This window comes from Heteronotia binoei, chromosome 7 (genome assembly GCF_032191835.1).
Source record: "Heteronotia binoei isolate CCM8104 ecotype False Entrance Well chromosome 7, APGP_CSIRO_Hbin_v1, whole genome shotgun sequence".
In the NCBI taxonomy this organism is placed as follows: Eukaryota; Metazoa; Chordata; class Lepidosauria; order Squamata; family Gekkonidae; genus Heteronotia; species Heteronotia binoei.
In genome coordinates this window covers 33,732,855-33,759,435 of record NC_083229.1, presented here as the reverse complement: position 1 = coordinate 33,759,435, position 26,581 = coordinate 33,732,855, and the positions used below count along the sequence as shown (strand labels likewise).

The following is a 26,581-nucleotide window of genomic DNA, read 5'->3' as shown; positions in this document are numbered from 1 at the left end:
TGACATCATTTACACAGCAAATGAAGTCAATATGCAGGCCAAGCTATATATTAGGAGGACTTTCACCTTTGAGCCAATTATCTGTCCAAAGTAATCCTTAATGTGCATCAGAGACCCTTGTACCCTTGATGTGCATTTATCAGAAAGCTTTTGAACAGGGGACAAAATTTTAACTCTTGAACAAGGTAACCACGGAAGCCAAGACTGAATGTACAGATCAAATCTTTCATTTTTACTGTAGTTACACATACAAAGCTCATTCCAGATAAGTACCTTTAGGTCCCACTGATCTGAGTGACAGAGAATTGAGCATGTGCTTAGTGCTCAATGGGACCAATTTTTGCTGAACAGTGGTTGGATAACACTGACAGTATTTGGAATCTGTAAAGATAATTATTACACAACACACATCCAGACACACACACACCCATATGTTCTTTTTTGCATTGGCAATTCCCTGGAAATGAATAATACAAAGAAGAAATGAAGGACTAATAACAATTTAGGAATAATTAACTCTAAATTGTGCACATGCAAAAAGAAATAAAAGCACTATAATATGAACCAAATCCAATTAAAATGTGTGGTTTATGCCATTTGCTTACACACCATATTTCTGTGTATGTGTGTTTCAAAGGAAATTAGATATGCAAAATAACCTCTATTTCACCTTCTTTAAAACTCCTTTAATATCTTTTTTTATACATATATATATATATCTAATATGTGACATTCCGACTGGTTTTGACGCAGGCGAAAACTGAAGCCGTCAGCAAGAAAAATCCTTGCTTTCTTATGTTATCGTGCTACAAATCCTGGCTGAAGGATTATGCCAATTATCTGGATTACCTATTTTTACTTCACCCTGGCCTTGCAGGGCAACTGACAGTTCTCTGAATATAGTTCTTATCGTTCTGTCTGTGATGACTCACCGTCTCTTTATTAGGGGACATGTTTCATATTTGAAAAGGGCTTAATGAAAAATCACTCTGACATACCACATTGACCTAATGTTAGAGAAAAGTTATCAATCTGTTTTTTTCTTTACTGATAACAAAGCAACAGTGGCCTTTTTTTACATTTTTAAGGCATGTATACCAATTCAAATAAATACTTGTGTGCTTGCATAGATTCAACACCACTTTCATGGTTCAAAAAGCATCTCCACCCCATTGATTATGATTAATTTTATGCTTTACACAACTTCATACTGTTTCTGTGTCGCCTGGTAATTTGATGCCTTTTGCACAAAGTAAAAAAAAAAAAAGATTCCACTGATAGATATTGGAATCAATTGTGGCAACTAAACCACAATGTTGTCCACAGAATAGTCATAATAGCCCTCTTCTCATAGGCAATGCAGCCACTGCTTGATCCACACGTGGTGTTTGGTGGTGACACATGACCATATACCGCAGTCTGTGCCAGGAGATCTGAGTATAGCGGCCATCCGATGCTTTCAGGAAGTTCCCACCTCCTGTTTCTGAAGGTTATGTAAGAAGTTCTCCAGAACTTGGTATCTATACTGCATGTTGCTCTTGCTTCCGCTTGGTGTATTTAAAAGTCTAATGGTCGGATCATCATAGCTGTGGACCGTAATGAATAACTGGGGCCTTTAAAGTAATGCCATTTGATTCCATTTATTTTCCCATGGTGCTGTCCAGCTGAGTAGAACATTCCGTTGAGATTGGAAGGCCCGCAGGCATCAAACCACCACCCTGGAAATATTAGGAATACAACCATTAAAGCAGACGTTAACGAAACATGCTTAAACCAGCAGGCAAATTAGCAGGATCTCTAAATGGTAAAAGGCCATTGAGGAGCCAATGGTTTTGGCTTCTTTTCAACAATCCATTTTCAGACCAAGATTCAAAGAAGCACACAAAGCAGCATACCCAGAAAAGTTTGGGAATTAGTGTTTCACAAGCAGCAGCTTCCATGCCAAATGGCAAACTGCTTTTGAAAGTGAGGAGCCTTTCCAAAGCAATCAGTGTTCTGTCACAGGAGCCTGCTACTATGAGAGGGGAAAACAAACAAACAAAGTTTGCCCACCATTACCTCTTGAAGAAAATTAAAGGTGTTGCTATCTTTTAATGTCACACTCATCACTTTGATTTTCTATGTATAATATATAGTTACTATACATGCCCAGCGAAATGCCAGTCACCACTTTGGGATTAGGAAGCAATTTTCTCCAGGCCAGTTTGCCCAGGGATCCTGGAGGGTTTTTTTTTTTTTGCCATCTTCTGAGCATGGAGCAGGGACCAATGGGATGTTTGGGGGGAGGTAGTTGTGAATTTCCTGCATTGTGCTGAGGACTAGATGAACCTTCTAACTCAGGAGTGTCAAACATGCAGTCTGGGGGCCAAATCAGGCCCCCGGAGGGCTCCTATCAGCCCCCCGAGCAACTGGCTGTCATCTGTTTCCTTCTCCCTCTCTCTTGCTTCCTTTGGCATAACAGCTTGCTTTGTCAGGCTTGCTCAATTGCACAGGAGCTACAGAGCAAAGTCTCTATTTTCTCCACTGGCTGAGGCTCTTTCCTTGAAGAGGAAGCGGGGAGGAATAGCTTGCTTTGCCAGGCTCTCTCAATCGCACAGCAGAGCTGCTGAGCCAAACCTCTCTTTCTTCTATTGACTGAGACTCCCCCACCCCAGTCCCTGGGGAAGGAAAGAGTCAGAGCTTGCTTTGCCCAGTTCCCTGGATCCCATGGGAGAAATACAAAGAAAACACATTTAAGACCAATGAGTGCTAATATTTTAAGCATGTTTTCTAAGTTTTTAAATATATATATTTGTGTTTGTCTGTGTTCCTTATAAAATTTATATCTCTGCTACTTAATCTTAAATAGCAACACACATGGCCCGGCCTGACATGGCTCGGTTCAACTTGACATGGCCTGGCCCCTAAAGGTCTCATTTATGTCAGATCCGGCCCTCATAACAAATGAGTTTGACATCCATGTTCTAATGCTATGATTCTATGATCTACATGCAATAATGTTCCAAAGCAAATGTGCACCACAACTTGAAAGTTAATTGGCATTAATTCTATCCAATAGGCTGGGTTGTGCAACAAGCATACTTCCAGGTCTTGGCCTGGTAAAAAGGGTTCAGACATTTTCTTCTCCCACCCCAATCCACACAGCTCATGTAATAGATTTGCATGATGAAGGTATCCTGTTACATCAGCTGCCATCAAAGCCAAGACAGTGTATGCTTTCTAGGAATCTATGGTGTCTGTACAGTGCAGAACAGTACACAGCAGTACATCATGGATTCTGCATATAAGAAGCCTCCATCTTGGCTTCTGCGTATAAGATTCCTAGGACACCTCCTGAAATATAGCTAAACAGGATAATTTGTTATGGAACTCAATAGAACAGTCTATGAACTACATGCAGAAAATCTCTTGTTCAGGTCTTTGTATCCCTAGTTCAGATGATCTCATGTAGAAGAACTATAGACGTTACCTGCTTGAGATCTAGAGAGAAAAAGTAGGCAATACTGATCTAAATGGTCTAATAGCCTCATTTAGTAACCAGCTTTTTATTGATGTCCAATAATTTATAGTGATCTCACCTGAATTTTATTAACTATATGCATTTTTGGGGTTTTATATACATTTTAGTTTCTCCCTATTTTGATATGTATTGATATGTATTTTATAGGTATTTTTAGTTCCTTCCTATAAGAAGGCAGATGTCCTTGAGAATAATGTAGAACCTTCAATGAGCGCAAAGTTAGAAACTTATCATAGAAGTTCTTTTTCTAATCTGCAATTCTTCAGACTGTCCATTCCTTGCCAGGCAGTTAATATTCCCTCAATGGGTGGTAATTGTTAGGATATGACCCACTAGCAGCACACCTTCCCTTCCAAAAATGGGAGCTGATGCAATTTAGACATTAGGAACATTACAACCAATTTAAAAGGTGCTACAAATGACATTTGGGAAACAGTCATTAAAAACACAATGGAAAACCAGCACACAAAAATTTATCAAAAGAAGCAAATGTAGGGTTTTTGTTTTTTTTTAAGAATTCAGCTGAGAAGAATTTGGGCTCCTTTAGCATAAGTGAAATATAAAAGAAACCGAAATGTACAGGTTTTGCATCCTGTTAGAACAACATTAGAAACAAAACAATATGACCATCACCCTTCTCTGAATTTAGCCCCTTCCCTATCTTTTCTCCAAACACATGAATTTAAAAGCTGAGATATTTCACTCATTTTTATCAAAATCCTTTGGCTTCCCTCCAAAGCTTTCAGAGATTTCAACTGAAAAGGAGCCCTAAAACTAGCTGTGAATGGCACAATGCAGAGATGTACCTGACAGATACAGACCCTAAAACAAAGGGAATGGTAGGGTTTATGGTTTTAATCTTCAAAGAATTTCATTTTCGGTGGGGAATTTACAAGCCCAGTATTTTTAGAACAATGTTGTTTTCAAGGCTGATGATAAACCATTTTCCCTTGCCCAGAGGGAAAAGCAGCCTGTCATATTGCTACGTTTTTTTGAAGCGGTTGTCAATTTCTCAGCAATGGCTGCTGTGCCACAGTCCTGAAAACCTGCTTAGAAGATTCTGCAGTGGATACTTGGTAAGGTAAAGGTTGTGTCCAGTGCACAAAATTTACAGCACGGTGCGACATTTCTTTGACTCCACAAAACAACTGTGATGTCTTCCAAAACTGAAATGCTTACTTAAAAAAAAGAGAGAGATACCAATAAAAAACACTTTCAGTGTTCAACATTTCCCATATGGTCTCTGGACAATCAAACTGGAATTCTCTTTTGTGGTCAAATTATATTTCCTCTATGGCTCATGCACTGTGTCAGCACATTTCGTTTTCAGCATTTTATCTAACGGAAAGGATTCCTTGTTGTTTTTCTACCACTGGGTACATTACTAACTCTGATTAGCACATCATTCCAAGTTTTACACTACTTTGTACAGTTGACCAGAGTGAATTTATGATTTGAGCCTTGTAAAGTAATTTTGAGCAGTACTCAGTGGCCTCTTTTTTTTCTCCCCCTGAAGTAACACTTCATAACAAAATCTTTGGGGAAAGATTGGTGCCAAATACAATCTGGCATTTGGCTATTTTGATACAGTTGACCTCTCTTTGATTACAAAGCCTTACCTAAGGGGCTAATAACCAAACAGGGAGAAAAGAAAGCTACGCAGCTGATCTTTGACTGTAACAAGAGTATAATCTTTTAGATATTTAAGACAAAGCTAAACATGGAAAAATCCAATCTTTTTTTTCCTCCAGAGCTGGAACATATGAGCATCTTGGCTCTTTTTACACTGTCAAGAGGAAAACAGTATCCATTACCATTCGACTTTACAACAACAATCTTAGCATGAAAGAAACTTTCGTTGATGCATTTCTTTTTCTTATCAAGTCAGCCTCAACAGCATATAATCCTGAAACTGTGCTAACCGAGGGGCTACCTACATTATGCCTGCCTGGACAGTCCATGAAAGAGTCTCTGTAGGTTTCTATCGTTATGTGGATGGTGGCACATGGCTATTTACAACAGCACACAGGGTCAAGCTACACATGCATACTCATCTCTCAAGGACTGAAGCCAAAAGTAATGACTAACTTGTTGGAATGATGCATTGAATTAGCACAGATAGAAATGGCACGCCACCTCACAGCAGAAAGTGCAGCTCTGTGATCAGCATCTGCTTTGCTCACAGAAGATCCCAGTTTCAATTCCCAGAATCATGAGTTTAAAAAAGGATCAGGCAGTAAGTGATATGAAAGACCTGTGCTTAAGATCCTGGAGAGCCCCTGTCAGTCAGAACAGACATTACTAATCATGATACACATAACATGAAGTAGTTTCATGTCTTCACCTCAGTCTGATGCTTGAAATGTTGATCTTTCTGATTCCCGCCCCCCCCCCCCGCCTTGTTGATTGCAAGTTTTATTGTTTTATTGCTGTTTCTATAACTACTGGTGCGCTGCTAACAACCTAGGATTCAGGATTTTGTGTGCTGCTGTTTTTAGGATTTATGTTCCAGTGTACTGTTTTTTTCTGCTGTATCTGTCTGCTGCACAGAGCTGCAGATGTTCACTATCAGGGCGTTTTTTGAGCAGAAATGTAGTTCTGGCTGGCTTGGTGTCAGGGGATGTGGCCCAATATGCAGATGAGTTCCTGCTGGGTTTTGCCCCCCAAGTCGGAATAAAGAGTCGGACGCAAGGTATTGGGTATAACTAAGGGCCGCTTTCTTTAAGTATAAGTAATAAATGGCAAGGGCTAACCGAAACTGTGTCTTTTTCAGGGCCAGGGGTCTCAACAGACACCTCCCCTGCCATTCCACAGTTGAGGGACCCAGCTCCCGCCAGGTCAGCTCAGCAAGAAGACAATCCAGGGTCTGCATGTCTCAATGGAAGGCACCTTCCAGTACTGAAACTGCAGCCTGGTCAGGGCCAGGGGTCTCAATCCAGGGTCTGCATGTCTCAATGGAAGGCACCCTCCAGTACTGAAACTGCAGCCTGGTCAGGGCCAGGGGTCTCAACAGACCCCTCCGCTGCCATTCAATGGGTGAGGGACCCAGCCCCCAGTCGGAGCTGTATGGCACAGCTCCTGCCAGGCCAGCCCAGCAAGAAGGCAAGCCCCAGAGGGTCCAACCACCAGACGCACGTCTCAATTGAAGGCCTCCTCCAGTCAAGCCTTAAAGGCCCCTCCAGAAAGGCCACCCTCCCTTTCATTGTATTCAGATGAGGAAGGCGAGGATGGGGTGAATACAGCCATTCTGAGAAGGCTTATGACTCTGGAGCAGACATCTGGTATTAGGCTTAGATATTCCAACCCCCCCCCCCCCCCAAAAAAAAAATTATTGGGTAGCATTTCAAGCTGATATATTAACCAGGTTGTCTATCCTTGAGGGTAGGTCTGCAGGAAACATCACTGGAGGAGCCATGGGTTTCGGCCATCCAGATGGGGGTGCAGCTCCATTTCCTAGGGTGGTCCTAGGGTCAGCGCTGGTACCGATGGGAGTGGGTAAGGCTGCAAACACTCCACAGGCATACACTGGGCCAACTTGGCCGTGGAGTTCATGGGGCCCTGCTGCTCCTAGCACTGCCACAGGGGCTCCAAGTATTCCCCTGTCCTCTGGCATTGGTACGCAGCAAGCTTGGGCTTGGCCATCAGGGCAGTTTGGCCCCTATGGGCTTTGGCCTGTACCAGGGCAACATGGCATGTCAGGTCCTGTTTTAGGGGGTTGAGGCTTCCCTTTACCCTTGGGTGCTTCTTATGGGGTGGCCCCCCTTTGCTGCCTTGCCTTTTAGGGATGTAGCGTTACCTTTTGGGTGATCATTTGTTGCCTGCAGCAAAGATAAGATTTTAAAGGGTGAATATGTGGATATCTTTTCCCTCCTGTTCTGGGAGTTGGAAAAGAAAGATAAGGAGGATTTGGCTGGTGAAGAAAAAGAAAAATTGAAGAAGAGGAAAGTGGACTGGACTTGGGCCAATTGCCGGGGTTTTTCAGATATGCGGGTGTGATAGCACGCGCCCAGCCTTGGAGGGCTGCTTTGCTTATCCAGTATATGGATATTATTTATAAGGGGTATACAATGTTTAATGGGCCTGCTTGGATTCTATATGACAAACAGTTCAGGATGTGGGCTGCTTTATACCCCTCCCTCCAGCAGGATTGCATCCACCAGCAGCTTTGGCTCCAAGTCATGTCCCCTGCATAACCAAATTTGAGTGACTGCTCTGATTATGACATTTGGTTGCCAGGACATCTGTGACTTCATCTTCTTCCTGAAGTTCTACGGGGCAGGCAGTTCAACCCTGCTTGCTTTGCTGGGAGTTTGGGTCCCAGGGAGTATGTAGTAGGAAGGCTTGCCAGCACAGGCATGAATGCCCCATGTGTGGTGGCTCTCCCTCTTTTAGTAACAGCCCCAGAGCCCAGCCACATAAAGGCCAAAAGAAGCAGGGCGGGAGTGGAGGTAATTACTAAACTGGAATAGGGGCCCTGTCTGATAAAGGTGGGACTTCTTTCTCCCTGTCCATCTGGCTGCAGGAATTTTTTTTGGCGTCCTTTAATGGGATCTCATTTTGGAGGGCAGACATGAAACTTGAAGCAGAGCTTCAGGTGATGTCTGATGCTGCTGGGTCTTTAGGTTTTGAGGTTTATTTTTGCGGACATTGGTGCGCAGATATATGGCCAGATTCCTGGGTTCACACAGGTGTGAACCTAGATCTTACGTTACTTGAATTCTTTCCCATTCTTATTGCTGTTTGGTTGTGGGGGAGTTATATGGCCAATCACTATTCATTCTTGGTGTGATAACATGGCAGTGGTTCTTGTCATTAATTCCCTTTCAGCCAAAGCTCAATGAGTTATGAAGCTGGTGTGGGCCTTCACTCTGCATTGTCTGCAGCTTAACATACTGTTTTCTGCCAATGCATGCTCCTGGGATGAATAATGGGGTGGCTGACACTCTCTCTTGTAAACATATGGAGAGGTTTCATCAGCTAGACCCTGAAGCTGATTGAGAGCCAGCGCAAATGCCCCAGGAGCTATGGCTGATTGGAGAGCCGAGGCCTGCAGAGCGATAGACCTAGCCATTGTGTCCAGCACCAGGAAGTTTTATGAACATGTCACGTGGCAGTTTGAGGGCTTTAGGTCAGAGGTAGGGTATCGCATTGTTTGGCCCCTCCCGTTGGAACAGTTGCTCCGCTACGGTGTTTCTTTAAAGGTGTGGGACTGGCAGTGCGATCCATTAGGGGATGCCTGTCTGCTCTGGCTTTTGCTAGTAAGGCGTTGGGGTATAAGGAGACATACTCTGAGTAGGAGTTGTGTCCTCTTTCCGATTTGGCTGCTTATTTGGCAGTGCATGGTCCTAGGGATAAAATTTTGTTTTTGTCACCTCAACCGCTGTCTGTTGACAAAACATCAGTTTGGGCTGTGACTACTCGGGCTTTAGTTACGCTTGGGTGTCCGGGGTGCGGTTTGGTACCCACTCCTTTAGAATCAAAAACATAAATCTTATATTCGCCCTTGCTCAATCCCAAACTTCATGTGGTTGTAACATGAATTTTATGGCTATTTTTTATAGTTTGACTATTTTTCCCTTAAGATGCTGTTGTTTCTGCCAGAGGAGCCAAGTTCTCATCTGTGGAAACAGTGATGTGTTTTGGGCTGCACATCAGGCTCAGAGAACTTCAATCAGCTCTCAGCTGGGACTCAGCCAATGGGTCACTATTGAATGGCGTGGGTGCTGAGATAGGGGGCGGATGGTGCTGCCATTACAGCAGCAAGCTCCGTCCCCTCAGAATCACGCCCAAACGGGCAGCAGAAGTCCTCCCTTTTCCTTCCAGGGAGGCAAAGACATCCCTGCAGCCAAGCAGCGATGCTGCTGGCTGCTAGAGATGAATTATTTACAAAAAAGCCCCATTCACTATCAGTTAAAGAAGGCATAAGAAAGACTGCTGAGGGACCTTTACCATTCATTCTGTTACCTTGCTACACCATTGCCAATCCAGCATCGGTAGCTTGATTGGTACATTCTATCCTATGTTCTAAGTGCAGCCACTTCTTCGATAATAGCCATAGTCTCATGCAAGTCAATGGAGTGGTAAAACTGACTAGGTAAGTTCCCTAGGTAAGTTCCCCAAAGGGGACTAGGTAAGTTCCCCAAAGGGGAACCCAGGAGTGGGCAGCTGCCAATAGGCTTCCTGTTGCCCATTTGTTTGATTAAGCTTCTCTTCTCCAAAACCAAGTCCTGGCTTGCCTTCATCTCCTGGGAGTGCGAAGTGCTTCAGAAGAGCCCATGTTATTATGGAAAGGGATTTCTTTTTCTGAAATGCACTTTTTAGATATAGCCATTAATTCCTTCCCCTCCCTGCTTTTCAAAGATGGGTTTCTTATTTATTTTCCATTGTAGAGAAATCAATGCACTCTTCAGCTATTCCAGTTGTTTTATGCTATGCACTACAGGGTGGTGCTCTAGCATAAAGACAGGAAGGTCTGGGAAGATATTGCTTGCCTCCAAGCACTGATAAACTGAAATTTCAAAATTCTGCAAAACCTCCCTTCCTGCCCCTGATCTCTTTGAATTCAAGACAGAACTGATTAGAAACAGACTCCAAGTTCCTAAAAAGAGGAAAATAAGGGGATTGTTGGATAAAGATTGGATAAAGATTGCTGGATTGTTGGGTAAAGAGGAATTAAGAGGATTTTTCTTAACAAGACCACCCATGAGCCCTTTATATTTTTTTTAAAAAAAACCCTATTTAGAAACAGATACCCACATTGTAGGAGGGTGCTTGACTTGCAACCTCCCAACATCTGATGACTGACCTCAGCACGCTTTGGCAACCATTCTGTCACTGCCTCCCATGGCAGCTAGTTTGTTATAGTGCCTACTCCCCATTTCAAAATCCTCAAAGCACCCACAGGCATTGTGGGCCCCTGGACTGGACAGCAAGCAGATGCTCACCAAGACAATATCACTCTGCAAGAGGCAACATGAAATGGCACTGTTTGTAAATCGATCTTCCCCTTATTCTGGCTGTTGGTTTTCCTATGGTTCTGGTCAATGCTTTTGTTGTTGCATAAACACTGCAAATATTGTTATGGCCAATGATTCCAATGATAAACATTTATTCATTCATACCAGAAATTATACCAGCCTCAAATGCTCCAGGAGGCTTTTCATGGATTTGGAGTGAGGAAGTGTAGTAAATAACTCCCCTAGCATATCTGTATCCCCTGCTGTTGTTTACATTACTAGATGAGCATCTGCCAGTTTTAATTCAGTACATCTTACTAAGCAGGAACTCCCATTTGTTTGAAGCATGGCATCTTTTTATCATCTTTCAGTTCTGAGATATTGCCAGTCTTTTTTCTCTTTTGGGGCATCAAAGCCTCCCACACTGCAGAGACAGGATGTTTAGAGTTTGGAGATACAATGTGTTCTCCTGGGAGGGCTAAAAAGCTGGTTCACATGTAGATACACACATCTTGCCTTGCAACAACTTGATTTTGCAATGCTTGATGGCTGGTAATTGATAGGGTTCCTAACTCCAGGACAAAGAAATTCCTGGATATTAGGGAGGTCAGAGTCTGGGAAGGGGAAGGAGTTCAGCAGGGATGTAATACCATTCAGCCTACCTTCTGAAGCTGCCATATCCTCCATAGGAACAGATCTCTGTAGGCCGGAGATGAGTTGTCATTCTGGGAGAACTCCAGGCCATACCTTGAGATATGTTCAGTTGGGCAGCCATTTTGGTCTGCAGTAGAAAAACAAGATTTGAGTCCAGGAGCACCTTAAAGACCAACAAGATTTCCAGGATTTAAGCTTTCAAGAGTCAAAACTCCTTACATCAGATCTGCTGAAGTATCTGCCAAAGGGAGCTTTGACTCTTGAAAGCATGGGCCCTAGAAATCTTGTTGGTTTTTAAGGTGCTACTTGACTTGAGTCTTGACTTTGAGGTTGGTTAACCCTAGCAGCTGAGCATGTGGACATACTATTCTGAAATATAATTTGAGAGGATGTACAGACAGAGGTAATCTGTGCACTTATCCCAATTCTTTTAACTGGACCTACAAGGGATTGAACTGGTGGTTCTCAACCCACCAGCCCACATTGGGGCGGTGGGGGGAACCTCCCTCCATTTCGCTGGCATGATAATGTTACCCGGAAGTGACATCATCAAAATGGTGGCACCATGCGGGGCTGCTCTAGGCATTTCCAGTAAAACTCTATGGTTTTCCAGGACGTTCTAGCCATTTGGGAGGTAAAACTCTATGGTGCAATAAGTGCCATAGAATTTTATCCTCACAAATGGCTAGAGCATCTGGAAAACCATAGAGTTTTCCCGGAAACGCCTAGAGCAGCCCCGTGCAAGCACCGCCATTTTGATGATGTCACTTCTGGGAGTCATTGATGACATCATTTCATTGCACGGCATGCAGCACGCACATGACTGTCCCCTGCTGGGGAATGAAGAGGACTTGGCAACCCTAATGCAATGGTCACCTCCAAATTGGATCAATGTAACTCACTTTATGCTGTAGAAACTCCAGCTGGTCCAGAATGTGGGGGTACAGGTCCTAATGAGAATGCCATTCAACATGGCTTCTTGGAATACTGATTCAGGTTTTGGTACTGACCTTTAAGGCCTTCAGCAGTCTGGGACCCATATATCTTTGGGACAACCTCTTCTGGTATGTCCCCTGAAGAGCTTTACACTCTGCTGAGAACAATTTAATGGTGACCCCTTGCCCTAAAGACATCTGGCTGCCCTTAACCACAGCCAGGACCTTTCCAGCCTGGCTCCCACCTGGTGGAACTCTTTGCCAAATTACATCTGCTCACTGTGGTACTTTGTGCAGTTCTGCAGGAGCATGCAAGGCAGATATGTTCCACCAGGCTTTTGGTTGAGGGCAGCAATGGGTACCACCTTATCTGGCACTCCCTTCCCCTCCTCCACCTTGCTTTCTCCTGCTTATTGCAAGACAGTGATGTAAACTGTTAAATGGCTTTGATGCCATCTAATGTTGTTTTAGCTATTTTAATCTTTTTGGATTTTAATTTGTAGTTGTTAACCGCCCTGAGCTCTGTGAACTCAAAGAACTGTGGTATAAAAATATAAGTTATAAATAAATAATATAAATAAATAAAGACTACCCAGAATTGTCAAGATAGCTTGATATCTCCTTGTATTCTATATAATTTATAACAAAGGACTGCCTATGGGGTTGCCAAGACCAACAGTCCCACGCAAGATAAGCTTCTCTACCAACACAATTTGCTCAAATATGAATTTTATAATTTTGTTATCTAGCCACTTTTTGCTAGTAAAAATTAAATACATCTTTCCAATGCTCAGTGTTGTGAAGTCCTTAAAATGCCACTTCTGTGGAAACTCCTTGTACCTGGCAAGTCCAAGGAAACAAATGTACAAGAATCATATTTAGTAATGTTTAAAAACTAGCATTTAGTAGTTCTTGTGATAAAACAATGACTCAAGATTTATTTGTCATAAAGCTGAAGAACAGAAATGTTTCCTTATTTGTATATTTATCCTTTTTAAAGACTGGAAACATTCTCCATTCAAAGAAGTGTGACTTAAAATGGCTAAGAGAATCATATGCTTTTGGTAGTAGATTCCTTTCAATGACCTTCTTCACTGGCTAAAATGTATTCATTGACCTTTCATGGACTACAATGAGGCTGCCCTCCATATAGCTTTCCTTTGATGAAGAAACATAGAAACAAAGAGCTGGAAAGTACCTCAGTGGTCATCAAGTCCAACCCCACCCCCCTTAACACAGGAAATTCACAACTACCTCCCCCCATTTCCCAGTAACCCCTGCTCTATACCCAGGGAACATAGACTTCCTTCTCTTCAGGAATTTATTTTTACCAGCACCATCTATGGAGAAAGTTTTTATAAAAGGTCTATTTCCAATGCAGGAAGGCTTTCTATGTCAGAGAAAGACTTAAGGCCAAAATACATTATACCTTTCACTAGATGAATCTGGGTTTCCTGAACCCAACTTGTTTCCCCTGCAGTCACATGGCATCAGCAGGAATATCATTTGAATGATCAAAGAGAGTATTTTTCAGATTGAACTGCTGTTTGGGGAGGGGTTCCTGCCCTCCCCCCAAGCTGTTTCCATACACTGAACAATGCCCCCCCCAGGGGAGTTATTTAATATTTTCTTCCAGAGAACATTTAGTAACAGTGCTAGATGTGCTGATGCCCCATACATCTCCCACCTTTTCTGAAGTTTTGGTTACCTAAAACTGGAGCCTTGAAACTTATTTTCACTTAGGGAGGCCAGGTTGTCTCTAACCTCTAAGGATGCTTGAAAGTGTGGTAAGGAAAAATATAGGGGAGCTGAAACAGCTGTCTGTGACATTGAAATGTCATTTCCAGCTGCATAACAAGAAGTGACATCACTTCCATCTATGCAGCCAGAAGTGATGCTGCAATATCACAAGATAGTGTTCAAATGAGTTCCTTGCTGCAGGTGGCACTACAGTACCCACACTGGTTAAGTTTTCTCACACACTTTGTCAAGCAGTTGATGGCGGTGTATGTGGTGATATCATCCCGCTTTACCCTCAGAACAACCCCAAGAGGTAAGTTAAGCTGAGAGAGAGTGATCATGGCTTAATGGAGATTAGGATCAGGGTTTTCCCAGGCTAACATTTCCACTCAGAAGCACACATTCCTGTTGTGATCACTTTGAGAAAAAGTAGTGGGTGCCGCCACAAAACAGCTGCTTGGGGAAAGGGTAATCCCAAAGTGTAATTGTGCTGGAACATGGTGTGACAAAATGGCTGTCACTAGGAGCAGGGACAGCTCTTTGATTTGTTGTTTGGTTGTAGAATTACCATATGTTGAAAAGCAAAAAAAGAAGATATATTTCCCCACTGACTACTTCAAATCACTGATCACAATGACAAATCTTATTTTAAATAAATACCCCTATTATTTAAGTTGAAGCTTGCCTCCATGAGGGACTATACGGCAAAACAGGCTTAGCCTCCTAACCAAAAATGAATACATTTTCATCAGTTTAATTTAAAGAGCCCCAAAAGATAATCCCAATGTATAATTGTACAATGTCATGAAATGGCTGCCATTAGGGGCAGGGGCAGCAAAAAAAGAGGACATGGTAACCCTAGTTTCAGTTTCCAGTTTCCTTATACATCCACCAGAAAAGGTTACCAAGCCTAGAAATGTAATTCTTTATTGCCAGGCCAGCATGCATAGCTATAATGTACTCTCCTGACTCAGTGCTTTGCTATCCATTTCCCCCCTTGTTTTTCCATTCCGAAATCTGGGTTTTCCTCCAAGGCTCAAGGAGCAATTGAACAGCAGAAAACACACTGGCAGGCACCACAGCACTCAGAGGTAACTTTCTGGTGTGTGGGGAGATAGCATAGCTCTAACCACTACACACCCCTTACTTGAATGCTAGAGAATTAATGTCAGTAGTTAGTTAGAAAGATACTAATTCCAATACAGCTTAAATCACCTCTTTTCACATTTATTGTATGTGTTCATTTGGGCTTACCTCCTGTTAGCATAAGAGCACACTTGCACATACAGTTGTCATTGTCAGCATCTTTGGTACTGAAGTCAGCCCCATGCAAGATAAGGCTGCTTTGCTTTCCTGCTGTTCCTGAGTGACCCTTCAGATACAGCCTAAAAGAGAAGTGGAGGGAGTCATTATTATCAAAGGACTCATTATTATTAAATGCAATTGCAACAATTTACACAGGGCTTCGGGGGTAAATCAGAAAGCTTTCTGGAAACACAATATTTCAGCAGTTAGGGAACAAAGGTAATACTAGTTCCTGCAGAGCTGCATTCATAATTATACTGCTTGAATCAAAAATAGCATATCTGAGCAGAGAATGGGGCTCTGGGAGATGCCACGACTCAGGGATAGAGCATCTTCTTGGATTGCAGAAGGTCCCTGGCATTTCCAAGTTCTTACAAAGGGATGTTGTAGTAGATGATGGGAAAGAGATCTGCCTAAAACAGAGCTGCTGACAGTCTGAGTAGACAAGATTGACCTTGATGGGCCAATCGTCTAATTTCGTATGTGGCAGTTGCATGAGAAAAGTAATAGAGGATAACAGGGATATATAACCCATCTTCTCCCATGCATGTGCTGAGCAGGAAGTAGTTTGGGACCTGTGCTGGAACCTCAGACTGGTGACCTTATGGTAGAACAAGGTAGCAATGGTAGGAGAAATGATGTGATTTTGAGGTGCATGCTGGGAAATTTCTATTCCCAAAACAGATTCTTTAAGACCAGCTATCAGACAGGAGAAGTTTAGACACCTTCATCTAAAAGTATTATCAGATATGCTAAGGAAATGCCTACGGTGATGTTTGAGAAGGACCGTATTTTGGCCCTTTCAGCCTTGGAGAGTAGTTACCTTATTTCATAAGAATTCCAAACAATATTTAACAGTTAATACTCAGTGAACAGAAAAAGAAAAAAAAACTTATGCAAGTATCCTTGCAAAAAGAGATACCATTTATCATGCTTAACCTAAATTTGCTTTACCATTTAGAAGTCTAGTGAACATTTTAATATGTTTTTATTTATTTTTGGCAGTTTTGATCCCATCCTTTCTCTCAGGAGTGAAAAATAGCAGTCTCTTGGGAAAGTCTCCTGCATAAACGCGACTGAAGCAAATGGGAATCCCTGCCTTAATAGGAAGGGCTGAGTATACATCAGAATAAATAAACGCAACCCAATGAGATCCACTCAGGGAGACATGCCAGTGGATCATGGCCAATGAATTTTTACATCACAACACCTATTCAAGAGAATGATGTTGCTTCTCCTTTGACACATTTCAGTTTAAAAAGTGAGAAACTCTCTCTCCCGCCCCCTAATATTTAGCACACAATGTTAGGAAGAACTAGTCACTCAAAACCGAGTGATTAATGCATGCAGGGAAGGCTCCAACAGCAGGGCTAAGATAAAGGATCGTGGAAAAAGTCAAAACAGAGAAAGGCTGGATATAAAAAGAGACAAGCTTTATGAGGCCCAGTTGAAATGTAGGGCCAATTAGTTTGTATATTGCTTTAGAAAATGATATCTAAGTTTGCGAGCAATATATTTAAAAGTATTCGGCTGGTCCTGATGCTTTTTTTTTTCACTTGAATATAAACAAACCAAATTGAGATTAAAGCATTCTAGATTTACTGGACTTGGAGACTTGACAGCTTATTTTGGTAAATGATCTTTCTTTTCTTTCCCCCCAGAGGAAAATAAACTCCTCTGGAGTAGCGCTGATAGAAAAATGACTGCAGAACATGGTATCTGCAAGCTTATTTTAAACTGTCACATGTCGTCAGTGCATTATCTTTGCCAGACCCACAGAAGCAGATATCAGCATTCAAAAAAAGGGAACCTGACACCAGTAAAACACACATCAAGTGAGAACAGTGGTTCTTAAAATGTGGTCCTGGGAGACACTTTCAGGTAGGCCTCAAGACCACTACAAAGATAACAGAGGAAAATGCTGAAGACCCAGGAGTCCCTTTCCTGGATGTGTGAATCCCATTAAAGAATGTCAATAGGCTTTTAGGCTTGTATTCCAAGGAACCACAAGCAGAAGGGAGCTTGATTTTAGGCCACTCCAAGATTCCGGGTAATGAAGAGCAGTGTAGTGAACAGCAGCCTTCTCTTTCCCAGATCAGCCTCTTATCCCCCTATCTCCAGTTGTTCCTGAAGGGCAGGAGATTTCCCAGATGATTTGGGACACAGTGGAAAGAATCCATAGCTGAAGGAACAATTTAGCAAACACAAACCAATTCTATTTATGTCTGTTCATGGAAAGGCAGGAGAGAAGTCAGCATGGTATTCTCTGATCTTGCCAGATCTTGGAAGCTAAACAGGTTTGACACTTGGATGGTAGACCACCAGGGAAGACTCCGTAGAAGGCGGCAATGGCCAACCACCTCTGCTTTTCACTTGCCTTGAAATCCCCTTTCTAGGATCACCATAAGTCAGCTGTGACCTGGCAGAACTTTATACACACACATGGAGGGGTTCATGCAAGACTGGATGAGCAAGTTCCCATTGCTACACCTTCCAGCTTGAATTCCAGTTGGCATGTCCTCAATAACAGTGATTGGTCCTCCACTGATATTGTTTGTTATATGCTTTTAATTGATTTATTTTATAATTTTAATTATTCACATGTTTAAATGTTTTTATGCACTTCACCTTGGGGACTCAGGCTGAGTGGAAAGGTGGCATAAAATGTTTTAAATAAACAAAACCACCCCCACCAGTCCCCCCCCCCACCTTTATGCTCCATACCATGCTATGATGGCCTCAGAGTTTGTGACTGAATTTTGGGCAGGGGGCACACTGTGCTGCAGTGGGATGGGAAGAAATAACAAAGCTGCCTTACATGAATTCTTCTCCATTTAAGGACATAAGAACATAAGAGAAGCCATGTTGGATCAGGCCAATGGCCCATCCAGTTCAACACTCTGTGTCTCACAGTGGCCCCCAAAAAAGAAGGTTCACAAGTGGGGCTAAAAGCCCTTCCACTTTGCCCCCCCAAGCACCAAGAATACAGAGCATCACTGCCCCAAACAGTTCCAATAATATGCTGTGACTAATAGCCACTGTTGTGACTAATAGCTGGTCTTGAGGACAAAAGGAGATCGAGGAAGAATCGTACTGCCACAGCACCAACCCCAAATCAGACTTTTCCCTGCAGCCACTGTGGCCGGACCTGCCTGTCCCACATTGGTCTTGTCAGCCACCAGCGAGCCTGCAACAGACGTGGACTACTGCACCTTTCTTACTACTGCACAATATCAGTGGAGGACTGCACAATATCAGTGGAGGACCACTGATCCTCTGCACAGGACCACTGATACTACTGCACAATATCAGTGGAGGACCAATTACTGTTATTGAGGACATGCCAACTGGAATTCAAGCTGGAAGGTGTAGCAATGGGAAGTCGTTTGCGAAGTCAAGCCGAGAGAGAATAGCCACTGATGGACCTCTGCACCATATTTTTATCCCAACCCCTCTTGAAACTGGCTATGCTTGTAGCCACCACCACGTCCTGTGAATTCCACATGTTAATCACCCTTTGGGTGAAGAAGTACTTCCTTTTATCCATTCTAACCCTACTGCTCAGCAATTTCATTGCATGCCCACGAGTTCTTGTATTGTGAGAAAGGGGGAAAAGTACTTCTTTCTCTGCTTTCTCCATCCCATGCATAATCTTGTAAACTTCTATCATGTCACCCTGCAGTTGACGTTTCTCCAAGCTAAAGAGCCCCAAGCGTTTTAACCTTAAGAACATAAGAGAAGCCATGTTAGATCAGGCCAATGGCCCATCCAGTCCAACATTCTGTGTCACACAGCGGCCAAATATATATATATATATATATATATATATATATACACACACACACACACACACACACACACACACTGTGGCTAATAGCCACTGATGGACCTCTGCTCCATATTCTTATCTAACCTCCTCTTGAAGGTGGCTATGCTTGTGGCCGCCACCACCTCCTGTGGCAGTGAATTCCACATGTTAATCACCCTTTGGGTGAAGAAATACTTCCTTTTATCCGTTTTAACCTTTCTGCTCAGCAATTTCATCGAATGCCCACGAGTTCTTGTATTGTATTGAACCTTTCTTCATAGGGAAAGTGTTCCAAACCTTTAATCATTCTAGTTGTCCTTTTCTGCACTTTTTCCAATGCTATAATATCCTTTTTGAGGTGCGGTGACCAGAATTGTACACAGTATTCCAAATGAGACCTCATCATCAATTTATACAGGGGCATTATGATACTGGCTGATTTGTTTTCAATTCCCTTCCTAATAATTTCCAGCATGGTGTTGGCCTTTTTTATTGCAATTGCACACTGTCTTGACATTTTCAGTGCATTATCTACAACAACCCCAAGATCTCTCTCTTGGTCAGTCTCTGCCAATTCACACCCCATCAACTTGTATTTGTAGCTGGGATTTTTGGCCCCAATGTGCATTACTTTGCACTTGGCCGCATTGAACCTCATCTGCCACGTTGACGCCCACGTTGACGTTGTCATGCTCATCCAGCCTCAACAGATTCCTTTGGAGTGCCTCACAATCCTTTCTGGTTCGTACCACAACAATTTAGTGTCGTCTGCAAACTTAGCCACTGCTTACTCTCAACTCCAAATCATTTATGAACAAGTTAAAGAGCATGGGGCCCAGTACTGAGCCCTGCGGCATCCCACTGCTTACTGTCATTTGCAGTGTCTTACATCCATTACTTGCCAAGGATTGCTTTATTGCAGGAAAAAAAGGATGCAAATGAACAGAAGGGACTGAGAAGTGCAATAAAAGCAATCTGATTATATACCAAAATGAATGATAGAAAGTATGAAAATTCTGGGACCATAAAAGAATGGCTACTGGGTTGGAGAGTGGAACAAGGGCAGCACTGAATGTGTGGGTCATTGACCACCTTCTACATCCCAATACAGTGGGTCACAACATGTATGAACACATTCTACTATAGACTGCTTCCACAAGTCAATTTTCTAGAAGCCATCCAGCATCACAGGTGAATTGCCCTACCTTGTGTGACCATGAAAATGCTACCATTAATACTGCATATCAAAGGGAATGTCTTAAATATACTCAGACTTTTTCTCCAATAAAATAATTGTACATTAAATAAAGCCTGCAACACAGATGTACTGTTCTTATTGTTTGCTTCCCATGTGCCCATCACCCTTCTGATTATTCTCAACTTGTTTCAAAATAAAATAAAGATTAATTTTCTTTCCCAAGGAATATAGGTGGGAGAAGTGTAATATTAACATCTGCCCAGCAGCCTGAAATGCTGTTTTGAATTTTTTCCCCATGTTTGGTCCAATTCCCTTTCCAAACTATTTCTATCAGTTGCCATTCCAGCTAGCTGCATTGGAAGGAGAAGTTAAAGAGTGACAGAGGCTTCTTCCATTGGTTTATCACAGACCAGCAATCATTTGGCTCCTCCCTCCTCCTCCAGAGCTGTCTCCAGGAGAGGCCATTCCACCTGGTTGTTATGGAACATTTATTAAATTAGCTACTACAATATGAAATTTGTCATTTTTGCTATCAAGTCACAAGTGACTTAAGATGACCCTGTAGGATTTTCAAGGCAAGTTCAGAGGTGGTTTGCCATTGCCTGTCTCTACATAGAAACCCTAGACTTCTTTGGTGGTCTGCCATCCAAATACAAGCCAGGGCTAACCCTGTTTAGATTCTGAGATCTCATAAGCTTGGACTAGCCTGGGCTATCTAGGTCAGGGCAAATTATTAAGAAGCCTTTTTTTTGTCATGCTCAATTTTTGATATTAGTTGATCAAGCTCTGTCATAAAGTCAGCAATACAGAGCACAGTTACAGTGCACCCGTGGTCAGGCATGGCCAGGGTTACCAGGTCTGTGTTGAAAAATACCTGAAGACTTTGAGGGTGGATAAGGGCATAAGAAAAGCCATGTTGGATCAGGTCAGTGGCCCATCCAGTCCAACACACTGTGTCACACAGTGGCCAAAAAACCCAAGTGCCACCAGGAGGTCCACCAGTGGGGCCAGGATCTGGGAGAGGGTGGGGTTTGGGGATAGGAAGGGTGTCGGCATGGTACAATGCCATAGAATCCACCCTTCAAAGCAGCAATTTTCTCCAGGGGAGCTGATCTCTGACAGCTAGAGATCAGTTGTAAAAGCAGGAGATTCCAAGGTCCCACCTGGAGGCTGGCAATCCTATCAGACTAGGCATTATGTACAAGCTTCAAGGAAAGTTATGAACTGCAGTGTGGGATAGTTCTCCTTAAGACCCAAAACTTGGAAGATTCCTTTTCAAATTGCAAATCAATCAAATGTTGGCAGGAGCACCAGCAGCCGGATAAAATTTCATGGGGTAGGAGAGAGATCCAGCCTTCAGATTATTACTTAACCATCCCATTCCTAAATTCTTGATTTCATTTCAAGCATCACATCCTTCACACTAGCATATTGCTAATTGCTCACCACTGTAGGCAGATTATTGCAACCATACACATTCCGAGAGCTCTTTGGGGTTGCACACATTCGTATCACGTGAATTGAAGTATTGCATTCAAATTGGATTGTAATTAGTTTGCAGGTCAATTTGATGTTTCATCATAATATTTTTGTAGTATGACCCTAAGCCTATCTACTTCATTTCTTGGTGAAGGAACTATGCTGGAGAAGGACAGTTTCAAAAATGTAGCCTTTTGTAAGTGTTGTTAGCTTTCCTTCTGCTATCGTTTTACGTAATGCTTGTTTGAACATCTGCTAAAAAGGATATAGAATTTCAGAGGCTGAGGGAAGATTTTCCATGTGTTCCTCCAGCCCCGCTTCATAGAAACATATGTGATCTTGCAATAGGAGAAAGTGCTTTTGTTCTCAATAGCATACACACAAGAACAGCTAAGATCATCCCTCTTAATGAAAGCATGGTGATAAATTAGGTGTTGGTAACTCAAGGCAATTTCAAATAGAATGAAACTGGCAGGGAAAGCCAGAGGAAGGGTGTCAGAACACAAGGCTAGCACAAAAGGATCAGACAGGGGGACATGCTTGTTTGATTCACCTCCTCCAGAAAGCCTTGGTAGGATGTCCTGGTTTTTGTGAGGGGATGCACACAAGTACTTCCCCCACTTTACAATGTCTTCTGTGCACTCCCATGTGCACCCAAATCCCCTTTGCAGGAAACAAAAATGTCCTTTGCACAGGACCTGTGCCAGGTTTGCATGCGGGGGCCGGTGGAGAGTGCTGAGGGCACTTTGAGGACACCTGCCCTTTCTCCTACTTACTTCCAACATTTGTGCACTTCCCTCTTCCCACCCACCTGCTCAGGGCTGCTAAAAATGTAATTTGCCTGCATTATGTGTCCAGATCAAGTCTGTACCATTTGTGATTGCAAAACCCACTGGCAATGTATCATTCTGCATGGGGGTTGCCAGCTCTGTGTTGGAAAATACCTGGAGACATTGGGGTGGATCTGGGAGAAGGCAGGGTTTGGGGAAGGGATGGACCTCACTAGGGCACAATGCCATAGAGTTCACCTTCCAAAGCAGCCATTTTCTCCAGAGGAATTGATCTATGTCTGGAGATTACCTGTAAATCTGTGAGATCTCCAGGCTCCATCTGGAGTTTGGTAACCTTATCCTGCACAAGCATGAGGTCACCCACATCTAGAATGGCACAAAAAAGTCTTGTCTGTTACATTCAGTTTGTTTGTTTATTTATTTATTTATTTATTTGGGATTTATATCCCGCCCTTCCCACAAGTGGCTCAGTTTGGTGGGACAGAAGTTGTGTCAGACTAGTTCAGACAGAGTGACCTTCACAATAATTTTAGTTGTTTTGATTTTGTCCTAGGCTGAGCATCTACATGAAAAGGATAGTTTCTATGTCAGAACTCTCAGATGATTCTGGAGAACATTCTGGAAAGCCTTACTTGCTTCCACAGTAGCTGGCCTCCTGCTTGAAGTGACCACATACAGCAGGGATTACTGGCTGAGCAACTGGAGTCCACTCCCTACTTTGGGAAGTGGGCCATGAGGGAAGCAGAATGAGGTCTATACTCAGCCACTGGTTCATTTTCAGACTACCTTTCTGTATGAAACACCTAAGATGGCTTACAAACATAAAATAACTTCCCAATAAAACAAAATACAATAAACGCCAGAGATCAGCTGGCATGGACTTTGTGGAGAAACGCCATCTTAGTCAATGTTGGTGCTTCATTGGAAGGGAACATTAAACTACTAAGGTAGGCTTTGGCCTAGCCTCCCTCCATTCCCTCCTCCCTTCCAGAGTTAAACCAGTGCCTCTAGGGGGAAAGCCTCCTAGAGGGGCAGGAAGTTCTTTAGCCTTCCCCTCATTGCCTCCCCCCTGCTGGAGTTAAACCAGCAACTCTAGGGGGAAAGCCTCCTAGAGGGGCAGGAAGTTCTTTTGTTCTTTTTATTTGAGTTAGGAGGGAAAAGGCCAGTTCTCAGCTGGCGCTCAAAGGAAGAGGTGGCCAGTGTGTGAGCTCCTGCCTGTGGGAGAGGCCTACTCAAGAGGAAGAGGGCCCGAGGCAGTCAGACCGAGTAAGTAATCCACAAGGCAGGGCAAGTTTAGACCAGGGACAGTAGGATGCGTTTAAATCCACCTTGTATTTGTCTTGCTGGTTGCTGTGCTGTGCTAAACTTTTACACGCAACTGTTTTTGTTTTGTTTTTCTTTTCTTTTTCTCTTTTAATTAAATATTTTTACTGTTTTGAATGCTGGCAGTCAAACTCTGTACCACATAGATCCCCAACCGCTTTAGACCACGCTGCTTTATGAAGGGGGCCCCGGGGAAGGGGGAAGGCATGCAGTTGGATAAGGTGCCAATCCTCCAGGGGTTCCCCAAAGAAGTGCTGTGGTCTCTGTGATACCCAAGTACTGGGTGGCAGAGGACCTTGAGGCCTGGCCTCAGAGCTGGAGAGGGGGATTGGGAGTCCTGTTCCTCTCAATCTGAACCCCTAAACTGAGCAGGTGGTGGCAGCGAGCCCAAGTGGCCGGAGGAGAAATAGCTCCCTCCAGGAGTTGGCGATTCAACAGAGAGTTGACGGAACCGGGTCTGAAGGCAGAATCGGGCCGGTTCCGTCACAGACTTGAATCCACCAGCAATTTCCTGTCTACAGATTGTGACTTTTCCCTCTGTTGCAGCCCCAAATGCCCCTCTGAAATGCTTTTTCAGGAGGGAGACTGGCAGGAGAGGAAAGTGGCAAAATTTGCCTAAGTCTGTAGCAGGAGGGGAGAGTGGCAAAAATTGTCCATCTTCCACCATGGAACCAGGGGATCTAAGTAGGGGTGCCAAGCCCACCCTGCTAATCACTGAGAGACTCTGTGGGTCAAGGACATGGACAAACAACCATCAGTAGCATTGCCAGGTCTTACCTGGCTGCCAGCAGGCATGGTGCATAGGGGACACTTTAGCATTTGGGTAAAAACTCTATGGCACCATAGAGTTTTTTAGACAAGTGCTATAGCATTCCTGCATGATGTGCTGGTGCAATGATGTCACTTCCAGATGATGCCATCGTGCCAGGCATCTCAGGCAACAATACAGCTCTTCGAGTGTGGGTTCCCCCCACTAGCTATCTCCGTGCTGGTGGGTTGGAGGCTCCAAAATTGGGAGAATTTGCACTGGCGGATGGGGGAATGGGAATCCTAGCCATCAGCAATGGCATGATGTGACTTCTGGGAAAACCAAGAAGGATAATTTCTATGTCAGAACGTCTAGGAAAATCCAGAAGTGACACTATACCTCTCTGCCAAAAACTCTTATGTTATATCACACAGTTGTTGACAATGATTTTTTAAAAAATCTTTCTTCCACTGGATCTCCCACCCCCACTAGGCACATGGCAACCCTAGATCCAAACCATAACCATTTTAATCTCTTTCTTGTTTCACGTGATGTCACTGATTTCACCTTGCCTCAGTGATTCAGGGCCAGATTTAGGGGAGAGCAGAGGGGCCACTTGCCCCAGGTGCTCCGGGGGGGGGGGCACCAAATTGGGTATGGAGTCCATTCTATTCTATGGGACTATAAGATAGAATGGGTCCATAAGGGAGCGTCATTTTTAATTCCCTCCCCCCTCAAACATGTAGATCCTGCTGTGATTGATTATTTCTTTGATCTTTTATTGCCATCTGTGCTTGCTGTATATGCCCTTTCGGGATGTGGAATGGTATAGCTTAGCCGGATCTGTTCTGACCTCAGAAGCTAAGCAGGGTTGGACCTTGGATGGGAGACCACCATGGAAGACTTTGCAGAGGCAAATTACCTCTGCTTGATCATCTGCCTTGAAAACTCTATGGGATCGCCATTAATCAGCTGTGACTTGATGGGACTCAGACTCATAGAATCATAGAGTTGGAAGAGACCTCTAGGGTCATCTCGTCCAACCCCCTGCACAATGCAGGAAACTCACAAACATCTCCCCCTAAATTCACAGGATCTTCATTGCTGTCAGATGGCCATCTAGCTTCTGTTTAAATACCTCCAAGGAAGGAGAGTCCACCACCTCCCGAGGAAGCCTGTTCCACTGAGGAATCACTTTAAAGGTCAGGAAGTCTTCCTAATGTTGAACTGGAAACTCTTTTGATTTAATTTCAACCCATTGGTTCTGGTCCTACCTTCCGGGGCCACAGAAAACAATTCCACACCATCCTCTAGATGACAGCCCTTCAAGTACTTGGAGATAGTGATCATATCACCTCTCAGCCACCTCCTCTTCAGGCTAAACATCCCCAACTCCTTCAAGCTTTCTTCATAGGACTTGATCTCCAGACCCCTCACCATCTTCATCGCCCTTCTCTGGACCCGTTCCAGCTTGTCTATACCCTTCTTAAAATGTGGTGCCCAAAATTGAACACAATACTCCAGGTGAAGCCTTACCAGAGCAGAGTAAAGTGATACCATCACATCATGTTAAAAATGTTATGTTAAAATGGTCCAATAATTTAAAGATTAATATTACCCTGGAACAATGGGAGATGTTATGGAGAAATAACTACAAGATTATAAAGCCTGTCAATTTCCAAGAAAAATTTTTTAAGCTTTTTTATAGATGGCATATTACGCCGGTATTACTAAATAAAATTAATCATGTCATTCCACCTACCTGTTGGAAATGTGAAACGAGGGTAGGAACGTATTACCACCTATGGTGGACCTGTAGTGTGTCTAAAAAGTATTGGAAGGAGATTCATAAAATATTGGTAGACATACTTAAAGTCAATTTTTCTCTCAAGCCAGAATGTATGCTACTCTCGCTAGTTAAAGAGATGGTCCCGCGTGAGGACGAATTCATTACAGTATATATTATAACTGCGGCTAGAATTTTATTTGCCCAAAACTGGAAATCTAAAGCGCTCCCAAAGAGGGAAGAAATAATTCAAAAAATTATGCAAGTGGTTGAAATGGATATTTTAGCTAATGTGATAAAAGGTAACCCGAAGGAGGAAGCAAAAAGAAGATGGGAAA

At 43.2% G+C, this 26,581-nt stretch overlaps 1 protein-coding gene across 1 annotated transcript in view; it reads right to left on the bottom strand.

Annotated features, from left to right (window-relative positions):
• Window positions 1–664: 664 nt before the first annotated feature.
• The window catches only part of ANGPT1 (angiopoietin 1), a 199,739-nt gene continuing 173,822 nt past the window's right edge, over window positions 665–26,581 (bottom strand). Inside the window, exons 8-9 of the mRNA XM_060243325.1 lie at window positions 15,060–15,190; window positions 665–1,718 (exon numbers count right to left, since the gene is read on the bottom strand). Of these exons, the coding sequence (XP_060099308.1) occupies window positions 1,558–1,718; window positions 15,060–15,190 (292 nt within the window). The 3' untranslated portion in view covers window positions 665–1,557. The remainder of the gene's footprint in view (window positions 1,719–15,059; window positions 15,191–26,581) is intronic.